We start from the raw sequence: 19,180 nt of genomic DNA, 5'->3' as shown, positions 1-19,180 counted from the left end.
GGGATGGCGTGAATACTCGACAAGTCAAGTTGCAGCGAGATCCAACAGTAAGACGAGATGATAGAGTATATAGTTCAAAAAAAAACCTATGCCATTACACAATGGCAGATTCGGCAACCGTGGGGTACCGTGGGACAGAGAGGTTCGTGTTGCACGGGCACAGCGAGGGAAAAACGGCTCGGGGCTTCAATGGCTTATTGCCAGTCGAAAAAGATGTTCGGCCACCAAGGTGCTCGCTGCTCGTAAATGAAAGCGTGGAAGAGGCACTCGAGTGCGAGTCACCAGGTATTCGTTTACACCGCCGCTGAAAAGACGAGGACGGTGAATCGTGGCGGCGCTCGTAAGCCAGAAGTAGAGTAATGGCTGCTCGTGACGGATGGGATAGCCCAGCATGTATCGAGCAGAATCAGTAGGCAGCGCCGAATCGCTGTGCAACACGAGCACAAACAAGTACAGGCACGCAAAGATTATTGTCCGCTCAGATCAGTCTATGCGGATCACGTTTGATGTCCCCGTTGACGAGCGGAACGTCGTGGGAGGTGGCCGAGAGCCAGCGTGGGCCGCAGTGAAATCGACGATGGTGTTTTGGAGTGTGTCGGAGGGCCTAGGCAAAACCCGCGAAGAAAGCCAAAACAGCGTAAATCGGAAGGAAGAACGAGGAGGGCAACGCGCAATTCGCTGGCTAAGCGTCGACGACGTACTGCCAAACGAAAGAAAAAATGGTGGCAGAGAGCGTGTGTGTAAAAGAATACCGCCGTCGCCAACACGAACCTCGAAGGTTGTGGGTAAAGCAGTGGAAGGAGGGTTGGAGAAACAGGCGGCGCAGGGTGAGAAAGGCTGGTGCGGCGATAGAGAGAGATGTCGAGAGGCACGCTCGAGCGAGGAGCGGTAGCAGCCTGGAAGAGGGCGGGCGGGCCAAGACGAGGACCCCAGAACCACCGACCCGGCGGGACCCAGAGAGGAAGAGGCGGCGAGTGACGAGGGCACACTGAGTGCTGCCGCAGGGGGTGGGGTGCGAGAGCGCGAGAGCGTGAGTGACAGGGTGCGGGTGCAGAGAGACCTGAGGGCTTCAGGAGGTACACACTACTCCTACTCAGTAGTCCGTCCGATATTGTTTGCACTTGGGTATTCTCGACTGAGCGCCAAACAGCATCACATTATACTACGGCTGCACACCGCGCCCGCTGAGAGGAATCCTAAAGTCTCCAACAGTGCACCACCAACTGCCAAATGGAATCGGCCCTTGGGATCGATATAATACCTGCCTTTGGTTCTGCCGTGGGAACGTCAACGGGTGTGTGGTGGCGTGCTGATACGTACCTAGGTATGGAGTACCTAAGTAGTATGTTTTACGAAGGCACATGGGGGTGTGTCGTTTTGCACAGACGGTGTGTCCACAGCCGGTGTGGCTCCAGAAGTATTCAAGTACTAGTAGTAGTAGTAGTAGTAGTAGTAGTTGGTGCATCAAAAGCTGGACCGCTTCCGCTGTGCCCTGTCCACGCGGTTGGCTGAAACGACGCCAGAACAGCAAGCTTTGACAAGCAACTTTGCGAGCACTTTGGAGTCATCCTCTGTATGTATACTTGGGAAATAGATTCAACTGCTTAGTGTGTAGCCTGTAGCCTGTCAGGGCCATAGCGCCGGTGATGGCCATGATGAAAGGCATAGTCGATGGTCGCAGTGATGTTGAGAGAGAACAAAACAAACGCCCAGCACTAGAAAGGCGTGGTGGTATACGGTGAAACTCGGGGAGATAATCCATCGACTGGCTAACACAGGTTGCTTGCTGGCCCGTTGAAGCCAATAACCCGGGCCATCAGAGTGAAGCAAAAGGCGAGAAGAGGGTGAAGCGTCTCTCTACGACCAGGGTAACATTGGCGAGCTGATAGAACATGACGGACGACACACAATCGCATCTACAGTCCCAGTGCTGGCACTCAGGCTCCAGCATTGAACAGAATGGTCTTTGGCTACGAGGTCATTCCACCTTTGCATTTTGTGTCGGCTTTTCTTTTTCGCCTTCTGTCTCTTCCCCGCCGCCTCTTTGTCTGCATCCTCACCCTCAGTCCTATATATCTTCATGCATGCATCAGTGCCAAAACTGAGATGGCAGGCCCTCCTGGGTCAAGCTATCAGGATGAGCCCGGCCTTGTATTCGTTTTTTTTTTTTTGATTAAATTTTTTTGTCTCGTCAATGGGGGAAAAATCACAACAAAGCTGTTCACGTGTTGATATACGGAAAGATTTCGCGGCGATACATTCAGAGGTGCTGGCTAAGATCGCTTTACCCACCCCACCGTCCCAAGACTTAACCTGGTGTCTGTCAACAAACTAATAATATTAGGAGCTCCATTGTGGGTTTGATGGTAACGTGGGGGGGGGCAGACAACAACGAACTCTGTTTTAGACTACATGCTGTCAGTGCAAACTCTCATAAGAAGCCAAGCAAAAAGGCACCGAATGGCGCGTTGCTGTAAACTATGGCGAATGTCAAATTCAAAATGTCGTTTCCATTACACCCTTCTCCTGTCGACCTAGCAATGCTCTGGGCAGAGGCCTCTTGAAGTGGGATGGCGAGTGGAAGCCCTACTTGGGTTGCAAAGGCGCCTTCGTCGTCCCTACTCCGCTACTCCGTTCTGCAAAGAGGATGCCAAAATGGCGAGTGTGCATGCTTTTCACCCAAAACCACACGACACACAAGCCCGACTTGGGACAGGGACTAAAGGGCGGCAGCGGCTCTGGATTGGTGTCGGGTGGATCTACCGGGGGTCTTGAGATCCTGGCCCTCCTGGACATCCCGGCAGCTCAGCGTGGATGTGTGTGTTGCCTCCTGCCGGATACTCGAATAGGAGTTGGAGATGTCTGGTGTCTAGCGTCGTCTGGTGCTGTCTGGTGTTGTCTGGAGCACCATTCATTGCATCCTCCACTGTGTATCCAACTGCCATGCCATCGTGTCCGGGATGTTGGTGGGTGGGCCGACAGCACGCCTCCTCGGCTCGTCTGGGCTATCTGGGCCACGATGCCCAGATGTCTAGATGTCGTCTGGGATGGACTTTTTAGTGTTTCGCACGAGCAATGACTGCAAAGGGCTGGCCGCACCACCGTGTACCCTTGTCCAATCTACTAGTACCCAAGTGTGCACTTACATTGATTGCTATTGTATGTACGAATGCACAATACAATCATAGGTGACTACCTGGTAGGCAGTCTGGCCATCGACCCCCGATTTGTATTTTGGCAGTGCCTTGGACCCGTGGTATCTCGACCCAGTGCATCGACCACTGACAGTGGCATTGCTCAGAGGCGAGGGACAGTCCCAAGTATTTGCACAGGGTTAATAGGCGGAAGCCTTCTTGGCTCTCGACTTTGGAAATCTGTAGCAGGGGTTTCCTTGCCTCCCTTGCCTCTCTGCCACCCCTCAAGTGGTGGTGGCATTCGAGGCACTGATGAAGCCCCGTGACGTCTCTGGGCTCTGCGGCAATCTGGCAAGCCCTCGGGACACTCCTGCCCCATTCCAGAAGCTGGCAGGTAATCCAGTACCTGCTAAAGCTGGTTGTGCCTAGCGTATGTCCATTCAATGTTGCTTCATTGGTCACGGAGAGGAGAAATGAGTAGTACGGGGGGCAGTCTTGTAGCATATACTAACTTGAAAGCAGGTCTGGTTGAAAATATTTCCATCAACTACTAGGTACTCCGAACCTAGGTAGGACTTGCGTACTTGGGAAGGTGGATCCGCCGTGGCCAGCCATGGTGTGGTTTGTTCCTTCCATGGCGAGACTTTCAAACACCAGTCAACTGGTCTGCAAGGTTGCATGCACATTCGCCATTCGTAGAGAGAGTGTGTGGTCGACCCAGTTGCACTTCCCAAGTCTGCAAGTCTGAACTGCCAACATCATTTCCATCATTATTATCATCATCACCACCACCACCGCGGTTAATGTCTGGTTCGACAGTTCGGTTAAAAAGTTCGCCGCACATTTGCGGTCTAGCAACTGTGGGTGTTTGGCCTCCAAAGCTCCTGGCTTGTAGACGCCAGTCCGGGGTGCTCTTGGTCAACTCGGTCACGGTTCGGTGAAAAGCCTCATAAAGACTGCTGCCGAACGTTGGTCTGGTTCCTGCTCAAAACGTTTAGCTCTTCAACATTATGCCCTGCTCATCTCGCCAAACCTGTCGGGGCCCTTTGCATGGGGTTTCTGAAAACAACCTGGCCGGCATCTATCAGATTTGAGAAAACATGCATTTCATCACGGCTACCCGATTATCCAGAGGCAATTAAGCCGGGAAAGACTGCTGTCTGTTGCCTTTTCTCTTCTTCTCGTCCATGTAGGCCCGATTTGAACCATTCCAACTGTTCCACGATTTACCACGTAGGCTTCGTGACGGCCAAGAAGCCCCATCGATTTTACAACACCGACTCTTCCTACGCGTACTCTGGGACCCTCTCAAACAACTTTACGACGCATTGTCCGATGGAGGACTTCACGCCTTATTTTCAATCATCTGCCGGATTTTCTCCCGTAGGATTGGGAACGGCCTTGCCGACATATTCTCACACACAGTGGGCAACACGTCAGACGGCCAGCGATGGGCAAGGCCTTCGCACTGCGATGCTTGATGCTCAGGTATTACTCTGTACCTTTCGGCACGAACAGGATTGGGCCAGTCTGGCCTCCCTTGCCGACATCGATCTGGGATACCCATGTCTAGCACAACACACCACATGGGTCGATTGATGTCACGGCTCACCTTTCCAACCACGGGCCTTGACGACCCCTTGGGGCACGTTGATGTTTCCCTAATAACGAAGAACCACCAACCCACCGCCGTCAGCGTAAGCTCTAGGCTATCAGAGCCACTGGGTAGATAGATACCTGTCTGGCAGCCAGTCAATGCCGACTCTAGTGGCATGTCAGCCCTAAATATCAAACTGACAGCCGTCAAAGTCCCGGTTCTTCGCAACGCACGTTGGATGTTGAACAAGAACGTGAAAGATTTCGTTGACGATTAGGATAGCATCGCCAACTGCTCCGCACCTTGTCTCGATACATATGTACATATGCACAGGGTATTCTGGGAGCAGTCTGCCAGCTCACCGGCATTCAATTGGTGCTTGCTATCTACAATTTGGTACGGGGTAATGCCTCACCGGAATAGATGCAGCCCGACTAATGTTTGGTCACAGATGTTTCACTCGGTATAGACCTGCCGGGCCTGCTCTACCCTGCGCAACTCTGCTATCATCCACCGGGGAATATTAAATCACAGTGTCTGTCCCCGTTGGCTTCTTCTTGGCGTCGAGTGATGGCATCCGCTTTTTGGCTCCCGTATTGTGTCCGCATGTGCGCCTAGAATGGCAACCTGCAGGCTCACCCCTTCATGGTGGTCATGAACAATGCAGAGGCAACGGCTGTCTTCCAGCGACGACAACACGAGTCTAAGTCCAAATATTGCGCAAGGCGCTGCTATTCTGTCGCAAACGTGCCTAAGATCCTCGATCTAGGACACACATCATCGATTCACGATTTTAGTTACGGTGGTTGCAAAACTCTGATGACCGAGATGAAAAGTCCATTTTGCTGGCGCCACCTGCTTCTGCAGGGCACGGCTGGGGAGGTGCCCAGTACATCATTGAGCATCTCACCAGCCTGAGCAGATCAACTGCGGTCTTCAGTCCTTCACCCTTCGATGGTGATACATGTGCAACAATGGGAGCGCCTCTCCCAACCCCAATCAAACCACCATGCGAGAATCTCATTTGCTCATGCTCCACTCGTCTCCCCTCGAATATGTAAGTCCCAAGATGGGGTCAGCAACGGGCAATCACGTCAATGTCACTTCGTGAGGCACTATTTGAGGCTATCAGGGTAAACCTTCTCTTCCAGGTAGTTCTGGGTCTCCTTGATCGCCAGGTATACAACAGATTTGGGGGCTTTTTAAGACATGTTGGAAAGATTTCGGGTGAGTACTCCATACTCAGAGGGCTTTCAAACTATCTGCCCCTCAAGATGGGGGAAGGTACTAGCTTGTCGAGGCCCTTGTCTCTCGCTCCATGCCGGGCAAGGTTCACCCCTGTCAATATTCCACAAACTCAGCTGTCCGCCGCAAGGACTCGAACGAGGCTTGCCAATTGCAAATTCCCCAAGCGAGTGTCATCGGCCCTCCCTCTCGAATAAGACGAACTCAATATTTGTGCTGCGATAAGGGTGAGTGAGGGCATCAAAAGAATAAGGAAACAGTTGCCATCTCTGCGCCCTATGTTCATTTCGTGGTGTCTTTCTATCTCAGGGCATCGTCTGCATATCTGCAACAATGTATTCGGACAAGTCATGGCAGCGTCATGATCCTCCCAAGATGCTGAGTTGGTCCGAGGAGTGTGTCGAGAAGTCCATTTGTTATCGGGGCCATCCATACTGCCAACTCAGGCGCCGCGCGGCGGCCACACAGGAAGCCCATTCAAGCGCCTCAGCCTGCAGACACCCGAGCCCTTTCACCGGGATGATGAGGCAGGATGGCATAGAAGGCCTTGTGCTGCTCGGGCGCTTGGGGAGACTCGTACCGTATGCGCAGTACGGTCGCCCATCTCTGCTCCGCTCCAAAGATTAATCCCAAGATGCGCCAGTACGAGCTATCTAGATGGCGAGGTACCTACCTAGATAAAGTACCTAGGAAGGTAGCATGCACACAACAATGGAAAAGTGCATCAACGACATGTTGCCTGGGAGGGAGGGGCGGAGGAACTGTGACACACGCTATTATGAGACGTGAAAGTTAGCGTGGGGACTCTCGCCACACGCACACACACCACCCTTGCTTGTACCACGGCAGACGATTGCCGCCACACACGCGCGTGTGATGGCCAGCACAGAAACATTTGAACCTCAACAGCGTACTACTAGTCGGTAGCCACAGCACAATCATCGATCGTCACCGAAGCGAGGGTTGGAGATGGGAGGTTGGATTATTCCATGTCTCTCATGATGTGCCGGCCCGTCTACCAAACCTGGGCTTGGGATGTGCTATGTATGCATGTGCACAAGCCCAATGCATTCGCCCGCTGAAGGTCTTGGCTGACCGGCTGTATGTATGATCTACAGTCTATGGTCAGATGTAGTTGGCCATCTCCACGGGTGCTCATGACGACGGCACCTGCTGCTGGCATGATATGTATGTTCCTGGATGCTTCCTCGCCTGCACGACTCGTGGGTTTAGGAGCCGGCGTCCCATTTGGCCATGGTTTTTTGTCTGGCCTTTTTTTGGCCTTTGCTAGGATGGTGGGTGGATATTGACTCGACGGGCCGCCAAAACAATCAATTGATAACCTACTACGGAGTACATCGTGTATGTACAGCACACCATGGCAACGGCCAACAGCATGATCTGGCTAGGTACCTCGGTAGGTGCTCAAATGGTGAGCGAGAGACACCAGACAGTCCAGTGTATGTACTCGGTAAGTAGTCAACTGGAGCGAAGCTGGCGGGCATCCAAAGTCTGGTGAGTACGGAGTACGGAGTACATACATGTATGTATGTACGCCTGGTACTACTTGAAGCGCAAGTGGAGACTGCCATCTGTTGGGGTTCCATCGTCCATCGCCCATCGCCCATCTGCCACCTTGGCCACTTTTACAAGGTCAAGGTCAGGGATGACGGGATCAGGGGCCGCCTCCTCCAACCATGAGTTGATAATTTTTCCTTCGCGGCTGGAAGTATTCGCTGCGAGCCACCATGCTGCATACAGATGGGTACGCTCTGTATTTCTAAATGATACGACTCAGCCTGCAGTGGGCTGTATTTTTCTCCAGGACCATCATGTCCAAGTAGGATGCATGCATCTGCTGTCGCCAAAAGGGGATCGATGCATGGAAGCTTCCAAAGTTTGGGCAAATTCATTCCTACTTATGTATGTACATACATGCGCTTGAGATGGCAAAAGCAATTTCAACACACTCGCGAGTCGCAACGCAGGTTCCTGCGCCCGTACCTACCCTACACCGCTGCCGGGTCAGCGGGCAATTAATAGTATTGTCATTTCAACATCAAACAAGATGGAACCCAAGACTTCTCCGCACTCTACCGGACCAACTATTGTACATGATGGGGCGGGATGAGGGAGAGCCAGATCGGCGCCATTGCACCAATGTGCTGGAACGTCAATGAACATGCGAACATGCGAACATGCTCCCCCCAATGTCCTTCTTCTGACTGGGGATATTGTCGGACCTTTGGTGACTCGAGTCGTGTCCAAACATGCTGGCACTGCCTTGCGAGACAGATTAAAGCATACGGAGTATTGTGGTTAAACTCCGCCCCAGGACGCAACGGAAAAAAAAAAAAGCACCCGGTCCCCTGACGGGGCCTGTCCGCCTCAGCATGGTGTGCTTGAATCAGGCTCTGGGCGTCCTCGGTGCCCTCGCCAGGTGCCCCAGACTGCACATGTGGTCAATACGTCCACGTCGTCTTTTCAACACCTCGCAAACAAGGCCAATCAAGGGGCGGAGAGGACCCAGTCCATCACTGACCTCGTGTCAAAGCACAAAGCACAAAAAGAGCAAAAAAAGCCACAAATGATTTCCCCGTGTTCCCGTCGATGCAATCTTTTCTAGGCCGCGCAGAGGCAATGGGGACTGGAAGCATCAATGATTGTACTACTCGGTATGACTGTTGACTGCGCAGCTCGCCTCCGCCGCCAACCCATTGGCCCCGTCAGCCCGGCGCAGCTGAAAACGAGGCGCTGCCACCAGCAAAAGAGTGACTGGCAGCATGTACAATGTACCGAGTACCCCGTACCGAGTACCGAGCACCGAGTGCCTGTTGTGCAACCAAGAAATGTCAAGTGGACTCTGCACCCTGTGCGGCATGTCCGGCTTCCCACAGATTTGCCCAACCTGCGTCTAAGTAAATACTCGGTAGCAAATACGCAGCCCTAAACACATCTCAGCCTTTTCTCCCTCTTGATAGTACTTATTTTTCGTTTTGCACTCAAACCACGCCAACCATTTATTCTCGCGCCATATTCGCGGCTTTAATCGCTTCCTTCTCCTCCGCAAAATCTCCGGCAAAATCAGGAACCAGAAGCCTGCACTCCCCCAAAAGGGCACTCCCATGTCGATCACCAGACGTCACCAGCATCTCAGCCACCAGCAGCCTGCTGCCGGCCTTGGAGCCCAAGTCACTGTACGGAGTACTGCCATGCCATGTTACAGATAGATGGGCGGGACTCTAACCAGGCCGCTGGGCCCGGCAGTTGCCGAACTCGGGGGGCCTTGGAACAGCCAGGCGACACAAGGAAAAAGAAAAAAGTCTGATTGTACGGAGTACGTTGCGCACAACTTTCGTCGTATGTATGTGACTCTTGCTTATACGGGGCTCTGCATCATTCTTCCCCTTTTTCTTGCAGACTGTTTGATTATTCTTATTTTTCTCCCCCCGGCGCTTGCTCACACCCCCCCCTTTTTGCCTTTCTTCTTTGCCAGCAATCTTGAAACAATGTCGCAGGTTTTGGTGCCGGCGGCGCCCCATGTGAAACGGGTTCTGCGGTGCGCGTTTGCCAACTGAGTGGGTTCGGTGTGCGACCCCGTGGTGTTGACGGCTCTGCGCCCAGACGCCCAGACGCCCAGATGCCCAGGAATAAATACATGATACCGAGTACGGGGGCAGTTATTTGCCCAGGCTGCAGAGTAGATGCGCGCGCTGACTGTGCGTAGTGGATGGGGTCGTGTATCCTCGTCAAGGGCTCAGTATTACGGTCCAGCCGGCGGGATATATTTGCCCATCAACAAGTTGACACCAATGGATTAGAGTATAACCTACTACTTACATAGGGCGGGATGGCCAGGTGCCCTCATCTGGTCGAGCATATTTTGCCTCCCATTGTGCATCTTTCTTCAAAGTCCATAGTCGTGCTTCACAAACAAAACAAGCAAATGCGCAATGGATTCATCTCTTTGCATTGACAATCGGGCACCACATCTCAGCTTGAACTAATTACGTACACCTTTCTAATGTCTATTTCCGTCAATTTGTCATTGCCATTCCGCCATGCCTGTCTACTCTGAATGTAGAAGCGGGAGGGGTGCCGGCTGAGGTGGATAGATCAAGCCCTTGCTTTTCACCTTGTCGTCGTCTTTGACGACGTATATGCCGTCATGTTTCGTTTTTGCTTCCACCGACGGCTTTTTTCGTTCCCGAACAGAACTAGCAGGAATATCTCCTTCATCAACACTCATGTCGAGTATCATGCTTAACTCGGGGCAGTATTCAAGAATCTGTTTCATGTTCCTGTTCGTCCGTGCCCCACGGTCAGGCCATGTATTCCATGCTGTAACGTGATATCCCATCAGTTCACGAGGGAAGACATGATCTGCCGATATGATGCCATGGAAATTGGACGCGACTTTTTCTCCCGGCAGAGCTGCAATGCGTTTTCTGAACCATACGTCCTCTGGTTCAGAGTTGTTCCGGCGCCGCTGGAAGCTGAGGATACGGCGAACCGCTGAAGCTCGGCGTAATGATAGGCCACCCGTGTCCGAGAGCCTGTCACCATGGGCTTTCCTGCTTACCATCGTCAGAATACGCCTCGCTTATATATTCCCATCATGAAAGAAAAAAAGGAGGAGGCATAAACAGCATACCGCAAGGCACCGGCCCAGCTCCAAGAAAGCCATTCGTCCAAGCTGACAGCTGAATTTGCACACAATATACCATCATGACCAAACTTGAGTATCCACTCCACATCTGGAAGAACTTCTTCGTAAAGCCGCGCATCAGTTAGTAACCTCGACTCATCCTCGGGACTCTCCAGCTTCCACGGTTCCGGCACCTTCATCAACTCGAGTTTCCCAGAGTTCTTATGGAACTGAATGGCCTTGGATTTTCCCACGCTGTATACGCTCTTTGATGAACCGATGAAGAGAAAGCGCCAGTCAGGAGGTACAACCGCCATCGTGTGCAGAATCAGCGGTGCAAGACGCGGCAGCGGTCTTGATTCCACCATGAGAGCTAGTTTCGAGGCATTGAACGGGCCGACTACCTCCCTTGGGGCATCTGAGATCTTGGTCCATGCGTCTTGGACATGGAGCGGGAAGCCGGGCGGTATGCTGTGCTGTCCCAGAGGCACGATTACCCACCAGCTGGCTTCTCGTTAGCGACGTCTAGTTCATGCAAAGGGGCGCATACACGTACATGGAAATGAGGAATATGCCGAAGAGGAGGCCTAGTTGCTTGGTAACTGTCGCTGTGTAACGCGGTAGCTTGAAGACTTTCATCATGATGACTGCGCTGCGGCGTTGTACGAGGCGCAGAATCTCGGGGCGGGTGAGTTTCGTTCGGAAAACCTCTCTTCGAGGTCATCATGGCTTCCGTAAGACTGCGACAGCTGTCAGGCACTTGGCGAAGGCTGAGTTTGTTGGCAGGCATGGTGCCTCTCTTCTGGTCTTCTGGGCAGGAGCGAGCAAGGACAACATTGAGCCCAGGGCTCAGCTGGCTTCCAAGGCGCCGTCTGTAGTCTGTAGGCGTCACTGCCAGCCTTTAAAGGCTCTGCAAGTTTCACTCGTCATTTTACTTAAGTAAGTAGCAAATGGCTTGTTACAATGCTTGGCTGCTGGACCCTCACGGCTGGGACGGCATGTGCAATTACTCTACTTGTTCAACGTCAAGGAAGCAACGCATGTTGGTATCCGCCCATGACAGCATCACGATGGGAGCCATCTAAACTTGAATGGTAGAAGGACACGTGAACATTCAAACAACGTTGATTGAATAACGACACGATTATACATGCCCCAATATACCTACTGTACACACCCATTCTTCGTAGCTCATCGTTGGCCTTCCCTCCTCATCTCATTCGTCCCTTTAACACGTCATCTTCCGCAAACCCCCGAAATACATACAAAACAGTGCCCAGACTTCACATGTACACTAAAGAGTCATTATGACAAATACCCAGTACTATAGGACATGGGACTATTACCAATGCAGCATCTAGCCGGCCACAACCCGCCCAACAACACCAGCCAACTCCCCAAACAAAATCCCTTTGAACACATTCTCACCCATGTTTTGCGTCCAGGCACCCGCATCACGAAGCCTCTCCTTCCACGCGTCTTGTTCATCCACGTGGAGCTGATCCCATGCTCTCGCCGAGCCGTGGGCATCAGAGTCGCGTACGTTGACTCGGAGCTTCTTGGTTGCCTGCTCACCATCACCCTCAACAACGACCGGTTGGTCATCTTCGAGTAGGACAAACTTCTCTCCAGATCCCAAGACCATGTTACCGTCGACCAAGCTTGAAATGAGCTCATTCTCAAACGAATACGAGGGTTGCGTTTTGGGCTGCCGAAGGCTTCCGTGCCACGAGGGTAAAAATGGTTGTGCAAAGATGACAGGTTTGCCTACGCCGTACAATTCCTTTACGGACTGGGCAACGATCGCGAGAATAAGCACAATGATACTGAGGGTTATGATAAGCGGCCGGGCAGATGGGGCGCGGGACTGCATGGCAACAACGTAGCGCGTTGGTCGAGGAGGACCTTTCCTGTTCCGAGGGGCTTGCACGTCAACGAATTTTTTGAGTGGGATGCTTTGGATGGCGACAGTTTTCCCAAGCGACGTGCTTGCCAGCTTAACGTATTGTGCTCGGATATGTGTCTTGGGCGTGATGAAAGTTGAGAATGCGAGACCTGAGATATTATCGTTGCCGTGGACGTTCTTGAGTGTGTAGAAAGGATAGAGGTTGAGAAGCAGGTTCAAGGCCGGTGAGACTTGATGTTCCAGTGTGTATAGCGAGATTGACGAATCGTTGCCAGCAACAGCCACCGCAAACTGTGCGTTGCTTACCGGAGCCGTGGGCGACGCCGGCAACGACAAGTTAGTCACAGCTAAAGCTATGGCCGACATTTTGCGCGATATCCTCGCCGTGGCAGCCAGTCTAGCCTTCTCGTGGCTGGATGAAGGCAACCGCAGTCCCTGAATAAGCGCACCGGTATTCTTCTTGGGCAAATTGGAAACGGCAAGAACAAATTCTGGGGTCAAATACCGAATGGATCTGAATTGCGGTCGCTCCCCATGGTCGTCCGGCATTGAAAACACCATCTGGGGCTCGCCATTCCCCTTGCTTCCAATATTAACAATATAAAGCTCGTAACGGTCAACGTAGGCCAGCTGGAACTCATCATCTCCTGTTTGAATAATATCTATGGCCTCGGCTTCCTTCGTTAGCTCTAGCAATCCGCGTATTTTCGGTTTCGGCGTAGTCGTCTCAAACACGGCTATTTGAGGTTCTTTGCCCAGAGCAGATGCTGCGGCGCCGATAGATCCCGAAACACGCAACAAGCGCTGATATGCGTTGGCGTCCGGGTTCGCAAAGAGCGCTGTACGGGACGCTTCGGCGATTTTGGCCTCGGGGAAGGCTCTGGGCTTCGAGGGGCTGCCTGTCATGGCAGCCAGCGGTCTTGCTTTGGAGGGATCGACAGAAAAGAGGCGCAAGTGCTGATTTGTGCCTTTGGCAATTTCTTCTGGAGAGGAGTTGATGCCAGCGTAGACGTATGTAGTTTTGCCCTTGTGTGGGCCGACGGCGATGGACATGACGCTGTCTTCGTCGCGAGATAGCTCGATTTCGCCGGCTGCTCGGATCTCGTCTTGGTGAGAGACATCGAAGACGGTCTAAGACGAACGACAGACAGTGTTAGCCAAGTCTTTGCGACTTAGGAGATGGAAATCTCTCGTAGTTCGCATCTAAAAACCACATACAATCTTGTTGCCGACACCGGAACACCCAGCACCACCTCCACCACCAACAACTAATCTATTCGCATCCTCAGGATCAAAGTCGATTGAGTAGATAGGGTAATCAACCTCGGCGCGGGCACCGGGAAACGAGGGAGCCATGACTGGCAATAGGCCCAGACTCGCGGATTAACCGGCCTCGAAGCTGCGGATGGTAGGGATGGGAAGACAATTGTTTGCCAAAGTGTGGTTATTATTCGCTCTATAGGATGGCGGAAACAATGAATGCGACAGGATAGCTGTCAGTCGATTTAGGATTCGGAGCTGAAGTAGGGGCCGCTCAAGGCCAGATGTTCGGATCAGTTTCCTTCGAGATGTGACGAGCTGGCTGTAATAGGTTAACGTAATACGTACATGATGGACGCCAGGGCGCCACGACGTTTTGGTCCGACCCGCTTTTATCCAAGCTTGCAATTACTACTTGTCACAATTGGCAGCTATGGATCGTATTAAATGTGGACCTGGTCCTTGATTGGGTCCATAATCAATTTATCGACGGAATTGAGGCATCGAAAAGACCACCTTTTTACTGAACAGAACATGGAAAGATCGTAGCTGGTGGGTTTGCTAGCTGGCCTCTAATTTCAGCCTTACATCCTTCAGTAGTTTGAACCTTTCATTCGACTCATTTGATGATGTGTTCTGACGAGACACTCGTTGACATCAAACTTTTATTCCAATGTCGTCGATTGATGAGGGTTCAACCTTCAACTCTCCGTCAAGTTTACATGAACCGCCTTCACACTATAATACCCCCTCAATCCATCCTCGCCCAGCTCTCTTCCTATCCCACTCTCTTTAACGCCGCCAAAAGGAACCCTCACGTCAGAATCATTGCTGCTATTTACCCAGACCATGCCAGCTTCTAGTTCCCTCGCCACACGATGTGAACGAGCCATGTCCCGCGTGAACACAGCCCCAGCAAGTCCGTACCGTGTCGAGTTGGCAATATCGAGTGCCTCCTGCTCAGTCTTGAATCGGGCTACCGCGGCACAGGGTCCAAATATTTCTTCCTTGAAGATAGTCGCGGCAGTGTTGACATCGGTAAAAATAGTGGGCGGGACAAAAAACCCCGTTCTAGGAAGTTCCGGAATAGCCCCGCATGGATGTATAATGTTTGCATTCTCGGTCTGAGCAGTTCTGATATAAGACAAAATGCGATCTCGCTGCGTGGCGCTGACTTGTGGTCCCTGGTAGGTTGTAGCCTCGAAGGGATCACCTAAAATGGATGTTCATCAAACACGATCAGCGGTGACTTGCCGCCAGTCTCCAGCGTAACAGCCTTCATGGTTGTAGATGCCATACGCATCACGTCTTTACCCGTGGCAGTGCTGCCGGTGAATGCAATCTTATCCACGTCTCTGTGTAATGCTAGCGCCGCACCTGCTAGCCCGCCATGGCCGTTGATAATATTAATCACACCGGGAGGAAATCCGGCCTCACGGATCAATTTGCCGACATAGAGCATGGACAGGGGCGTCTGTTCAGCAAGCTTCAGCACCACCGTGTTTCCACAACACAGGGCAGGACCGAGCTTCCAAGCTGCCATGGCCAGCGGATAGTTCCAGGGAATAATCTGGCCGCACACCCCAATAGGTTGCTTTAAAGTGTATGCCATCTTCTCATGGCCAACATCAATGACGCTGCCGTGAATCTTGTCCGCGTACCCAGCATAGTAGCGCAGGACCTCGGAGAAGTGTGGGACATCAAAGCCCAGGGAAACGGAATAAGGCTTTCCATTATCGAGGGTCTCGATAACCGCAAGAGTTTCGCGGTGCTGATCAACCAAATCTGCCAACTTGTTCATTAGGTGGCCGCGCTCTGTGCCCGACAACGACTTCCATGATGGTTTCTTCAAGGCGAGACGAGACGCCTCGACGGCTGCGTCGACATCCTGAGAAGTTGCAGCTACCACTTGGCAAATCTCCGTCTCTGTACTGTGGGAGCCGTGAGCGGGGGTGTCATGTGAAGAGGCAAACGTAAATCGACGTACTATGGATTGAACGTAGTGATCCGTCCCCCCTTTGCCGAGTTCCTAAACTCATTGCCGATAAACAGACCCAGCGGCTGCGACCATGATTTGCCATTCGGCGCAGCTAGGTCTGCTTCGATATCCGAAGACCGCGTCGTGTAGGCCTGCCGACGAACTTGTCGTAGGCCGTGTCGCACCCGTATAGAGAACCCGGGCAGACCTGATAAATTGGCTGCCCAGACAGGCCTGGTGAGCATCTGTCTTGTACACATACCACCCCGGCAGTGGCATATGAAGCGCGGTCGATGTCGATCTTGCGGCGGCAGCAAGCCCGGCATGCCACAACAATTACATTGTTCCGTTCATGTCCTGTGGTCGACGGTTGCAACTCCGCACGCAGTTGCGCCGTACAGGAAGGAGGTGGGCCGGGGCCCGGGGCGCACTTGCTGTAGGATGCACGTGGTTGACCGCCTACGGGTTACACTGGAAATGTGGGCGTGCTTCGTTCATGGTTTCAAGTATCAGCTGGTGATGAATATACACACACAAGTCTCCAAACACGGGACACGGGGTCCATCAAATACAAGCCAAAGGTGTAAACGTGAGGTCCATTCTGTTTTCCTGCTAGCTAATCGACTATACCCATAATCATACTACTTCAAGTTCAACAAGAGTCAAAGTCTGCTCTGCTCTACGTCGGCATACACATACAATTCTTTCAGCTAGATAAATAAAAAAAAACGCCTCCAAACACCGCAGCTCTGCAGCTTAGCTTCTCAACCTTCTGTTACCAGAATCCGGGTTCCTAATGTTCTGTAATTGCTTGGGTATCTCTTGTACATGCGCGCTTTTCCCACCAGTCGCTTCAACGACGGGTATTTCGTAGGAATGTGAACACCAAAAGAAAAAAATAAAGAAATAAAGAGAAGAAACAGGAAGGAAAGGGAGTGAATAAATGAATTAAACACGACAAAATATGGAAATAAAAGGAGTATCGATGCTTTCATAAACGTTTTCGGCTGTTCCGACTTTCTCCAACTCGCAACTCCACTGCCTATTGCTTCGTATTGCTCAATTGGGTGCGTGATGCTGGTCTTGCTACCAGATACAACTGTGGAACCTATTACCGTCGTCTGGTTAGCACTATAGAGTCGAGCCATCCAGTAGGTTTGCAGGTAGAAGTCCAACAAGCGCAGGCCTGAGACAGCCCCGTACTCCTTCCGGCTCCGGCGCGCTGATTCGTCTCTTGTGACTTTCTCCAGGATGTCTGCAAAGGTCCACAAACAGACACCAAATCAAAACAAAGATAGAAACACATTCAACTGAACACAGACTCCGATCACCAAAATACAAAAGTGCCAGTTGCCCAGCTAAACGTGTACCGTCATTGTCCGTGAGAAGAGTCGTGGGGACCTAAAAGGGGGGGAAATGCATATATTCCAGGGTGCTGCGCATTTTCGCCCAGGAGGAGTTGGCTTTGGGCCGTTCGTAGTCGTGTCGTCTCAACACCGTCTTCCTTCATATTCAGCTCTCGTAGCCGTAGTTCCAATGAGCTTGAGATGCAATACAGCGCACCCTGATTCACCAAGGGTGAGTTTGACTATCACCCAACTTTCTGGGGACCGTTGCCCAACCTGTTTCAACCTGCCGTTGAGGCACCGGGCGCCACTGACCTGTTCTAGGGTCTTGTTCGTGAGCTTGTCCAGAACCGATATGCTGAACCGTTGGAGATGGCCCTTCCATGGCTCTCAACGGCGGTAGTCTATCTCCACTTCCTGACGATGCAGCCGACGTAGGACGAGGCGGGATATTGTATAGATGACCATGAGGCGGTGCCAACCCGACCGGAGTCGTGCCAGGTCCAGGCCCGGCAAATTCTGCCCGCTCTTCCATCTTCGGTCGCTGCGCTGCTCGATCTATAGAAGCAGGATCGCTGGAATAACCCTGTGTTGGTGTTGGTATGAGGTGCTGCGATACAGGGCTGTGATCTGTATGTGAGTCGATACTTCTGGTGGGAGTTGGGCTTCGGGGTCCGGCTGCATGCTGATGAATCCCGGGCGTTCGAGATACAATATCTCGAAGTCGATTTCTCTCCTCCCGGTAAAAGTCACGTTGACGTCTCAAGTAATCTATCTCTTCGGACATTTGTTGTCGCTCATCCTTCAGTTCCTGTAATTGCCTCACATTTTCTTCTTGCATTGTCTTTTTTTTCCGGCGGTGTCTAGTTGACGCTTTCGCGTTACGCTGTCGTTTCTCGTCCGCTTTCCTCGAGGCTTGTGAGTAATCGACTTGAACAGGTATCGGGATGTCGCTGCCCGGCAGTGTCATATAGGCTTGCTGTCCCTCCATGCTCCCCGACCCGGCAGACCGGCGCATCACCTCAGTCCAAGGAGAAGCCTCAGGCGGCTGGCTCACACTGGATAGCTGCCCAAGCTGGAATTGAGTGTGAGAAGGTGGTGCTTGAATGTCCTGGGGTGGCCCCGGTTGCCCTTGAACGTGAGATACTTCAGTAACTCTATTCATAGACTGCGAGAGGGACCGAGTTGGTGGAGTAGGGACCTGTGGCGCTGTTTGGGCAATTCTGGGAGTCTGATGGAAGCTAGGAAGCTGCCTAGGCTCCTCTGCCGAGTCGGCTTCATATGGACGTTTGGCTGGCGATACTGATGGAACGTATCCGTGTTGTCTGCGATCAAATTCGCGGGGCGGACCACTACTCTGGCTCAGACTTGAAGCTCGTGGTACTTTCGGACTGAGAGCTTTCCTAGGTTCATTCACATTGGAGAATGGGTAGCCCACAGTTGGTGATTGCCGTTCAGGTCCTGACACCAAATTGGCGTTCCCGACAGGAATTCCTGGATACGATGCAGATGCTGAATGGCCGAAACCCGGCTGTCGCGGAAACCCATGCGTCCAAGATTGATACGCGCTTGCAGACTGCTGTACAACTGGCGATGAAGAATCATGGGCTATGTGTGAGTCCTTTGGTCGTGGATCTGATGGATTCAATATGTTCAGCATGCCTAAAGACTTGGGCGGTATTTGTTGATTTCGACCGGAGTTTTCTTTAGGTAGCAGCTTTATGGCATCATTGGCTGCGTCATGGTTACCAACAGATGATCCAAAAGGACAGGCTCCTACTTCTACCGGTGTAGTTGGAGATGTGGAAGTTCGACGAGATGCAGGTCGAGTCGAGGTGTCTCTCTGGGACATCGAGACCTGAATCCCTAACTGTCCTTGGTCCCGAAGACCGGCACATTGATTTTCTCTCCTATCCGTCGCTGCTTTTTGGGTAAAATCTTGGAGCTTTGGTGGCACTGGCAAAATCTTATTTCTCCAAGAGGGAGTAGACGGTGTGCGAGGAGAATTTGGAGTGGTCCCAAATGTTGAATCGCTAGTCGCAGAACCGGGACTGTCTTGGGCTATC

The 19,180-nt window shown here is 52.2% G+C and overlaps 4 protein-coding genes across 4 annotated transcripts; 1 reads left to right on the top strand and 3 right to left on the bottom strand.

Moving 5' to 3' along the window:
• Nucleotides 1-391: 391 nt before the first annotated feature.
• G6M90_00g016150 (uncharacterized protein) lies at nt 392-892 on the top strand (the record flags this gene model as incomplete). The annotated part of the gene is made up of 1 exon (XM_014693427.1): nt 392-892. The coding sequence occupies one exon, from the start codon at nt 392-394 to the stop codon at nt 890-892; it is 501 nt and encodes a 166-aa protein (XP_014548913.1).
• Nucleotides 893-10,045: 9,153 nt separating this feature from the next.
• G6M90_00g016140 (uncharacterized protein) lies at nt 10,046-11,266 on the bottom strand (the record flags this gene model as incomplete). The annotated part of the gene is made up of 3 exons (XM_014693428.1): nt 10,046-10,550; nt 10,631-11,128; nt 11,181-11,266. 3 exons carry the CDS (start codon nt 11,264-11,266, stop codon nt 10,046-10,048), a joined length of 1,089 nt encoding a protein of 362 aa, XP_014548914.1.
• Nucleotides 11,267-11,981: 715 nt separating this feature from the next.
• On the bottom strand, nt 11,982-13,886 carry G6M90_00g016130 (uncharacterized protein; the record flags this gene model as incomplete). Its single annotated transcript, XM_014693429.1, has 2 exons — nt 11,982-13,661; nt 13,749-13,886. The coding sequence occupies 2 exons, from the start codon at nt 13,884-13,886 to the stop codon at nt 11,982-11,984; spliced, it is 1,818 nt and encodes a 605-aa protein (XP_014548915.1).
• Nucleotides 13,887-14,491: 605 nt separating this feature from the next.
• ALTA10_0 (Aldehyde dehydrogenase) lies at nt 14,492-18,966 on the bottom strand (the record flags this gene model as incomplete). The annotated part of the gene is made up of 4 exons (XM_014693430.2): nt 14,492-15,003; nt 15,090-15,721; nt 15,778-15,988; nt 17,430-18,966. 4 exons carry the CDS (start codon nt 18,964-18,966, stop codon nt 14,492-14,494), a joined length of 2,892 nt encoding a protein of 963 aa, XP_014548916.2.
• Between the last annotated feature and the right edge of the window lie 214 nt (nt 18,967-19,180).

This window comes from Metarhizium brunneum, chromosome 1 (genome assembly GCF_013426205.1).
Source record: "Metarhizium brunneum chromosome 1, complete sequence".
NCBI classification, from domain to species: Eukaryota; Fungi; Ascomycota; class Sordariomycetes; order Hypocreales; family Clavicipitaceae; genus Metarhizium; species Metarhizium brunneum.
The sequence above is the reverse complement of the archived record's forward strand: the minus strand, read 5'-3'. Positions and strand labels throughout refer to the sequence as shown.